Source organism: Xenopus tropicalis, chromosome 2 (assembly GCF_000004195.4).
Source record: "Xenopus tropicalis strain Nigerian chromosome 2, UCB_Xtro_10.0, whole genome shotgun sequence".
Lineage (NCBI taxonomy): Eukaryota > Metazoa > Chordata > Amphibia > Anura > Pipidae > Xenopus > Xenopus tropicalis.
The window spans coordinates 26,522,840-26,532,653 of record NC_030678.2 but is presented as its reverse complement, the minus strand read 5'-3'; the positions used below and the strand labels follow the sequence as shown (position 1 = coordinate 26,532,653).

Below are 9,814 nucleotides of genomic sequence, written 5' to 3'. Positions count from 1 at the left end.
AAAATGAAACCACAGTTGTATCCTATGTAATGTATCAGGTGCAATTGCAGTAGAGGAAACTTGGAGTGTGCAAATAATGATGCTGGAATTATGGAAAATGCTGCATTATGGGTAAAAAAAAATGGTGATATTGCATCTCAAATGAACCTTTGCATTTGTAAATAACCACCAGTCTCTCAATGGCTGCTTGTTCCAGTCATTCTGAAAATAAATCACTATGAAAAGTTGATGTGGTAGAATGAATTCTGCCTAAAAGCATTTTTGCACATCAGTTAGCAAAATTAGGGATGCACCAAATAATGATTTTAGATTTGGCTAGCCCTGAATCCTGAAAAGATTTGGCCGAATACTGAACCAACTCCAAATGTGCATATTAGGCTATGAAAGGGCTAAAGAGAGCCGTACTTAGTGTGTGGTAACAAATTTTCAATTTCCGTGTTTATGTGACGAAACGTCACGTGATTTTAAGGATTCGGATTTGGATCAGCCAGGCATGTGGATTTGCCCGAATCCAAACCCTGCTGAAAAAGGCTGAATCTAGGCCAAATCCCAAACCGAATTCTGAATTCGGTGCATCCTTAATCAAAATAAAAACAACACTCTTTATTTGTAACTGTAGTTTTCTTGCCCCTTGACCTCTCTTGTCTCATATTTTATCTGTGGAGGGCTAAAAGTATATAACATCCTGGTAAATTTTACCAGCAGTAATTTAGCATTTATGAAATTGGCCCATGGTTGTTGTGTCGTGCGAAACCCAGGTATCCCCTCTACAGGAAGGAGTGTAGGACATTCAACCTGAGGCTGCTCTGTATTCACTGCATCCTCCCCCATGCTCTGTCTCTGCTGGGGTAGGAAGTAGGAAGTTATTGGTCATGGCAATTGCACCCCATAGCTAAGATTACGTGCATTTTTATTGATCTCACCAGTGCTCTCAAAAGTGAACACCAATGCTGAACATGGACAGAAAAAGAATACAAATGGCTTTATTTTTATTTTTCAATTTTTCAGATCCACAGGACAGGAAGGAATAAATTGAATTGTGTTGCCTTGCACTTTATATAAATGCACCACACAGCAACCATGACTAAATAGCCCATGGGTATGTAGCCTCAGGGAACTGAGATACAGATACAGTTGATTCATTGCACATTCAATCACTCGTGAGGGGAACAGCTGTCTCTTTACATACAGGAGTTTAGCCAATAGCAGGACCTTAAAGGGAAATTATACCCCATAACTCATAAAACAGCACACATTTAAAACACTCTTTTCTATACATTAAGCCTTTTCATGAAAAATATACAGTATATTTTCTGGCTCCTATGATGCATGGGCTCACACACAGCCAGTGAATGGACAGAGCTATGTCTTTTACTGTAACACCTGCTATATTTCCTGTCAGGTGATCAGTAAGTGACAAAGACCATCAGAAAATGGCTGCTCAAGGGAAATGATGTAAAATGTATATGTCAATATGATACTATTATTACCCATTAAGATAGAAATGTATTTTTGTGCAGAACATAATTTTCTTTATACTGTAGATCAGTGCTGTCCAACTTCTACGGTGCCGAGGGCCGGAATTTCTCTAGCATACATGGTGGAGGGCCGCTAATGGAAGCCAGTTTTGACCACTCCCCTTTTTGAAACCACACCCACTTCAAAACCACACCTATTTTATCACAATGGTGGTAGCACAGCAAAATCCCAAATGCTTGGTCCTTACTGTGGGGATATCAACCATCATTCATATGTGAAAGAATTATGTCATATTAAGATATACCCTTAAATTCCATATGCCTCCTCCTCCCCTGTGGATAGCAGAGCAACCCCCAGTACATAATTACACACCTTAGGGACCATTTAATGGCTATTTCCAACTGCTAACAAACTCCCACAACAAACCCATGTCAGGTTCACCTCCCACAAGCAGCATAGGGCAGGCAGAGTATGGCACACACAGGCAGCACTCTGCCTGTCCTATGCTGTCTGTGTGTGCCATACTCTGCCTGTCCTACCCTGCCTGTGTGTGCCATACTCTGCCTTCCCTAAGCTGCCTCTGTGTGCCATACTCTGCCTGCCTACCCTGCCTGTGTGTGCCATACTCTGCCTGCCCTACCCTTCCTGTGTGTGCCATTCCCTCCCTGACCTATGCTGCCTGTGTGTGCCATACTCTACCTGCCCTATGCTGGCTGTATGTGCCATACTCTGCCTGTCCTACCCTTCCTGTGTGTGCCATTCCCTCCCTGACCTATGCTGCCTGTGTGTGCCATACTCTACCTGCCCTATGTTGGCTGTATGTGCCATATTCTGCCTACAGTACCTATGTCTGAGGTGTGAAGAAGTGAACAATGGGAGTGATTACAGTCTGAGCCTGAGGTGTGAACACTGCAGGGGGTGAAAAATGCAGGTATTAAAAGGTGTGAAAAACACAGGGGATTACATATTTAAACAATACAGAGGGATTACAGCCTGAATCTGAGGTGAGAACCATGCAGGGGGCCAGTTAATCTCATCACGGATACCATTTAATGCTTACACAAAGGTAAGCCATCAAAGCAGCCACACATGTGGGGGGCCACACAGAGGGGGGTCGCGGGCCGCCAGTTGGACAGCACTGCTGTAGATGTATCAACCTCTGTGTGAGTGCAGATATGGGGCCTTAGGTTTTCTAGATAAAGGTTTATTTGGATCTCCATAGCTTCGGTCCTGTAAAAATAATTTACACATTAAATAAACCCAATATTATTGTTTTGCCGCCAGTATTGATCCATGCAACTTAGTAACCATCAAGTACAAGGCACTGTTTTATTATGACAGAGAAGTAGAAAATTATTTGCTTAAAATTGAGTCTGTGGGAAATGGCCTTCACCTAGTCTGAGCTTTTTGCATATCAGATTTCTGGATAAGAGATCCCATACCTCTATCTGCAAAAAAACAGTCAGGGGTCAGTTCAACAGCATTGGAGAGTGGCCCAAAAACGAGGAAGGCAAATATAAATGGGGTTTTCAAAGGGCCTTACTGCAAGTTTGCAAGAACCATATCTTTACTGGCAAAGCGCTGCTGTAATTGTGTGCTCTCACAGCAGCCCTGGTGCTAGCGTTGATAACTCACTTGATAGACACTGTACTAATGGACCTTATGAATAATAACAATAATACAAATTAAACCACACTATCAGCTTCCTGGTTGCTGGGTTTGAGTACCCTAACAACCAAGTAATTACATTTTGCATTTCAGTTCTGGAGAACGGTAAAAAAGAAATGCATCAAATGCAATAAGCTGACACAAGGCTCAGGGCATTGCTGCATAGAAGCCAGTGCAGACTGCACCTGAACTGATTACTAATAAGCTATGCAACATGTGGATTTTATTAATGCATCTAAAGGGACGATTATAGGATAGGGCTCTGCAGTCTGCTGTGTTGCATGATGTATTATATAGATAGGACTTGAAGGAGAATCCCTGGCTGGAACAGTATGAAGACTGCTCCTGTGCTGGGAGTTCTGTTTCAGTGGGAAGCATAGGGTTAATTCCAGAGAGAGGCGGGTCAGTGGGCAGGGAAGGAGGCAAAGGGGAAATGAAATCAGAGGAAGAGGGGCAGTGTCAATCTTGCTGCAGCATGAGTGGGTAATGATAATACTAGAACTGTCTTACTGCCTATGCAAGTACCGCTCTATCTGTGTGCTGCCTGTGCTTTAAATACAGCCTTTTCTTCTTAGTGATCTTATAGCCATGCTTAGGAGCAGAGAGGGTTCAATTAGCAGCACTCCAGCTCATGCTGAACTGCAACTATCAGCATCCTGCAACTGCTGGAGACTGTGCAAAGAGTTTCAGTTCAGCAAGACCTTGAGGGCTGCTGACTGGCCATTCCTGAGCTAGGAGAGGAGATAATCAGGTAAGGTTATATATTGTGTAACACATCTGCTATTGCAATCCCACTGCAGTGTATGTACTCTTCTATTGGATAGGGCTGCAGAAAATCCTGGTGCTTTATACATATGTGTAAATAATAATAAGTGTTGTTTGGTCTGGGGCTAAAGCGTATGTGTTTTTTTCATGGAAATGTCAGACTGTAGAATTGCTTTTGTATAGTCACTGATATATATGCTTTACTCTATAGTCATTTAGTCTGGCATTTGATGTCATTTTGTGATCTTACAGGAAAAAGGGGACATTCAGATGGAAAGGATGAAGTATGATACAGCCACTTAAACTCTATTCAGTCCATGAGAGGAATTGGCTGGGTGGCGCTGCCATATTGCAGAGTCTGCATGCTGTGATGCTACTCAGGACTGGCATGATTCGTTAGCACGGCTGCTGGCTGACCATGTTTAGGCGACAAGAGGAGCTGGACCGGACCCTGTTTGTGGGGAATTTAGACTGCAGTGTCAATGAGGAGATTCTGTATGAACTCTTCCTGCAGGTGACTGGCACATACAAGGGCATCAAAGGGTGGGACAGCCATTGCCTTAATAAGAGCTATAAAGCCTAATATTTCTATTCATTTCTCACAGTTATGCACGTTGGATATCTTTTAACATTTGGTTAGAAATACCACTTAAAGGGGATCTGCACCAACAACTTTTAACTGCTATTGAAAAGTAGTATCTGATATTATTGTCTGCACTAGTGGGTCAACAAATACTACTTTCAATAGCAACTATTTTTTGTAAATAACTTTAAAATCATTTTGAAAATGTGTAATTAATGTATATTAGAAAGCTAGTTTACATTTTCCTTTCATTTCAGCTATTTGTGCCCCATGTGGTTTAAATCAAGCCCCTCATCTGTTCGCCAAACTCACAAACTTTATTAGCCAGAAATTGCTCTAAGGCTACTGACACATGGGGCTTTATATAAACGCAAGCCAAGAATTAGCCAATCTGCTAGCATTCTCAGGCACTGTGTTGGCCTGGGTGCAGACACAAGGAGCGGAGTTTGGGGTGAAAATGCATACTTTTGCGTTTCTTTTCTGACACATACTGTCATAGTGCCTGTAAGTGCAGACACAGAAGGGAGCAGAGGCCAGTCAATCAGCTGATTCAGCCCCACGTGGCAGTAATCTTCGGATAAGGGTAAACGGATAAGGCAAATAAATTAGGGCTAATGATGGGTTGAAATGTGAGTACCATACTTCTTGAGTCATATGGGAAGTTAAGAAGTTCCCCTTTAAGCTAAAATAAAGAATTGCAGTAGGTGTGTCTTCCTCTTTAAAAGATAGAAAATTTAAGGCACCATCTTTCCCCTTTCTGGTCAAGTGTTCCTAAAAGGCCTGTGGCCTTAACCCAACCAACAACAATATCATCCCTTTTTATTGTTGGGTTTGGTGCAACCCTTGTTTGTGAAGGCCAAGGTAACAGATAGAGGGTGTGTGGTAATTACTAATCACTGCATCAGAGTATAGAGGAAGCCACTGCTTGTGTATTAGCCCTGCTGTAGTGAAGACACTGTGTGCCAGGTTTTCGGCAATAAATAGGCAGCTTTGGCTGCTCCCTTACTGCCCTTTTACAGATCTAATGCCCAGAGGGCTATTTTTCTCAAATTGCCTTTTAATATTTGCCCTGTCTTTCAGGCTGGGCCTCTTACCAAAGTGACTATTGCAAAAGACAAAGAAGGGAATTCAAAGGCGTTTGGCTTTGTCTGCTTCAAGCACTCAGAATCTGTGCCTTATGCCAAGGCCTTACTGAATGGCATCCGACTATATGGACGGCCAATTAAAGTTCACTATCAGTTTGGTAAGTTCTAAACCACCTTTGGTAGGCGCAGAGGTTTCAGAATGGTAAATCCTTAAAGTAATGGGTTGTTTGCCATATTTATCAACATGGGTAACGACAAAGATGGAGTTAAACAGGGAGATTGTTCTTTTTACCCTTCTCCTCAACTTCCACCATGTGCAGAGGGAGGAGGATGCACAGCTTAGGGTACCATAGGGCATAGGACACCTGTATGACCTGTGAGTTATGGGCTGAATTAAAAAAAAAAAAAAAAAAATTGGTACCCTAGCACTGATAGCTACTGAAATTTGAAACAGGGGAGCTGCTGAACAAAAATCTAAATAAAAAAAAAAAAATGAAGACCAATTGCAAATTGTCTCAGAATATCCCTGTTCACATCATATAACAGTGAACTACCCCTTTTGGTAATTTAACAAATATGTTTTACTGTTTCACAGGAAGTTCTTTCTCTGCTGAAGAGAATAACACACTTCAAAGTTCAGATAATGGTTTCATCCCAAATCCTCAAGACTACGGGTAAGTAAAGCATCTAAATGTTAACCAGAAAAGAGTGCTCTGACATTGTACCTTTAATGGCTTCACGTTCAATAGGGAGACAGGGTTTGAGAGCCACAAGTTATTATTGTTATTTGAGATACTATACAGTAAACCCAACAGTCTGTTAATCTTTTGCATATGCATAAGGGAAGTAATATATGTCTGAATTACCCTTTAGGCCTGTTTCACTTTGTGCCAGCTGCCATGCTATGTGCATTGTCCGGCAGGGGTGTAATGTGTGTGTATATATACAGTATATATATCTTTTCTTGAAAACCATTCACCACTTATTCGAGTGCAGGTGAGTGGTTGGTCATGTTGCTTGTATTAAGTGTAGGTATCTTAACCATTGCCCCCTTTTAATGGTGCAACAGGGTTACAACATCAATAGAGTTTAACTGAATTTCAATACTTTGCAGAATGAATGCACCAGAGGACAGATCTGCTGCCTTTTCGCCCATGAACTTTGTGGATTTTCAGCAGGCCTTTATGTTCTTCCAGGGGATGGTGAGAATATTTACCTAATACTATATAACATGTTCATTACATTGTGTTTACATGTATATGTTATGCAGTGTTGCCTTAGAATACTGGCACAAATGGGTGCACACTGGTGCTGCAATAATAGGCAATGGCATTACTCTCTGATATGTATATCTATGTCCTCTAATTTGCACCTTCCTGATAGAAGGGATGTGCAGACCATCTTAAATTCTAGTGCTTTAACATACGTAGGTAAGGACAGTCTAATGCAGTAAGCTGCAGCATACAGAAGGCAGCCAGTCTTCTCTCTGTCGGATAGCCTGGGTTGTCCCTGCTTATTAATGCACCTCTATGAAATTAAAAAAAAAAAAAAAAAAAAAAAAGGTTTTGGGACATTGTCATCATGGAATATATAAACCTTGCTTATAACAGGACTGTGAACAAAAATAATAGATATGTTTTTCTATATGTAGACATAACTGTAGGTTATTTAATCTTGTTTTTTTTCTCTTGCAAGATAAACCAATGTTTAAACTATGGATGGATGGGCCAGCAACCTTCCTGTTCGACACCAGCCATTCCATGGAATAACAACACCCCCTTTCCATGGCCGACTGAATCAGAAGGCACCTGTGCTCCTGGGCCAAGCTCTGTTAACTGGAACATAGACAACTATAGCACTTACCAAAACTGTGAACACCCAAATAAAAAGAGAAAGAAACAAACACATGATTCTACCAGTAACAGCTCAGACACCGCTGTAGGGATTCATGAACAGAGCCAAAAGGCAAGAAAGCGTAAAAAAAAAAGAAGAAAGACTTAGGTGTGTGTTAGATGAAGCAAAAACGCACGTATAACTGATATGAATGTTCCAGCATCAAGTGAGAGGATGGAATTGTATTCAGTGCTCATCTGTACAATAAAGCAAAGCTGGAATCTGATTGCACTTGTGGGGGCTGTCATGTTTCTATTGACTGTTGGTGAATTTTATAATGGTTGATTAATTACTAGGTTTGGTTTGCTATGTTATGTGTATATGATGCGTGAGTGCATATTCCCAATATAGCAATATCTGCACCAAACATGTATGTTTCATACATTCATTGGAAATATACCAATAAAATTTAGTGGAAAGGCTACACATTTTGCTGTCCTTTTAACATTTGTCAAAAAGATTAATAATCAATAAATAACTGCAGTTTGGTTAAGGGCTGTGAATGTTCTCCTACACTGCACCAAGAACTAGTGAGTAATAGACCTGAGCTATAAAGCAAAGTAGGGGAGAGGGGCGCTGGACCAGTAATAAACTAGGAAATAAATTTTAAATTTAAATTAAGCAGAAATTTAAAAATGTCAGTTAAAATTTAAATTGCTTTCTGGTAGCCAGGAAAAGTGACACTTGCCAACTATACTTGTTCTGATTTTAGATTTTATTGATTGTATTTTCTGTTTAGGAATGAGGCAGCTTTTATTAGCAGACATAATTTCTGACAGAAGCTTAGTATTAACCCCTTGCTTTCGGTATTACTTCCTATCAGACATGTGCACAATAGAACGTGTGAATTAAGTAGCCGCCTATCCCTCCAACACTCACAAACCTTTCCCCTACCCCTCAGGCTAGGGAAAAACAGAACATTTCCAATTTTGCACAACCCACTCCCATTGTAGAGAGCTGGTCCTTAGTTGCCTCAGGAAGAGTATGACTTAGTATGCCAGTGGGCATAGGATGGTGCAGTCGATGTAGATCCAGGGTTGAACTGGCCAGCCACAGCAGAGGGATTAGCTGCAGATAGTGGCAACATTTTCCAGCCCATATGTCGATTACACTACACTGCATTACCTTGGAGCTGGTGACTGTAAGGCTAAAGTCGCACAGTCCTCTCCGCCTGCATTTTCTAGGCTTTGGTGTTGGAGTGGGTCAAGGGAGTGCCGCATTGCTAGTGCAGAGAGCACTATTGCACTTTTTGCAGAAAACAGAAAATCGGCTCTTAAATTTACCAGAGGCAGCTTTTTGCCACTCACTGCCACCTGAGGCCCTGCTGCTATCCTCTGAAGCTCAGTGTACCTGCACTGACACACACAGCTTCGGCCTGAGTGCAGCTACACAGAGAGGACTGAAAAATGCGAAAGCACCGGGCTCGTTATACCTTTACTACTTTTAGGGTGTTTAAAGACAAAGTTCAACTTTATGCTCACTCTTAGTCTGGTGGAAGAACTGTAAGCATCTGTAATGGGTTGGAGAGGGGGGGGTCGAATGACTTCCCTTCAAAAACCCCAGCTGCTCCCCAGTAGCCCAATGGTACAGTGAGAGCCTCTCAAGCTCTTAGCTGGGCCCTCAAGGTGGTTTTGGAAAGGTTTAGGAAGCATTCGCTTTCAACTTACAAGTACCTTGAGAAATGATTAGATGCCAGTAATTCTTAACCAAAAAGATGATTTATTAAACTGTAGCAAAGGTAATTGCAGAGTGAATAAATGGTGAGGCAGAATGAGTGAATGCTATTTCAAAAGCTAAGCAAGTACAGAGGAGACTGTGAAGGAATAATTTGCAAGTAAAGAGACACCCTCCAGTGGAAAATCTTTCAAAATAACAGCAGCCTAAGTTCCTCTCCAGACTGTCGTCCCTATACTTCGGAAGATGTCACTTGCAAAAACAAACTCCACACTACTGCTCCTTGTGGGAGTGAATGCTGCGCTTGATAAGCTGCCCTTACTCACAACTCCTATGAGTGTGCTAAGACAGAAAATACTATTCACTGCCTTTACCGCATTTATGGGCACCTCAAGCTCTAAGCTCCCAACACATCATCATCACCATCATTTATGTATATAGCACAGGCAAGTTATGCAGTGCTTACACATCCACCCCCCGTACTAGGTGGAAACCAAAGAGGAAAAGCCATGTGTACCTGCTCCTTAAATAAACCAGACGCAGGACTTTGGCCTCTTCCAGTGGTTTTTTTGTGTTTGAGATGAAGGTTGGAGCAAACCTAAAGGCATCAGCTAATTGATTACATTAAATTCTGTTTAATTTTACTCTTGAGCATTCAGAGCTGCAC

At 41.6% G+C, this 9,814-nt stretch overlaps 1 protein-coding gene across 1 annotated transcript; it reads left to right on the top strand.

Annotated features, from left to right (window-relative positions):
- Window positions 1-4,164: 4,164 nt before the first annotated feature.
- Window positions 4,165-7,699, top strand: rbm11 (RNA binding motif protein 11; the record flags this gene model as incomplete). Its single annotated transcript, NM_001102783.1, is given in 5 exon segments — window positions 4,165-4,426; window positions 5,576-5,738; window positions 6,176-6,254; window positions 6,695-6,782; window positions 7,276-7,699. Coding segments are annotated over 5 exon segments (732 nt in total). The 3' UTR covers window positions 7,582-7,699.
- Window positions 7,700-9,814: the final 2,115 nt, after the last annotated feature.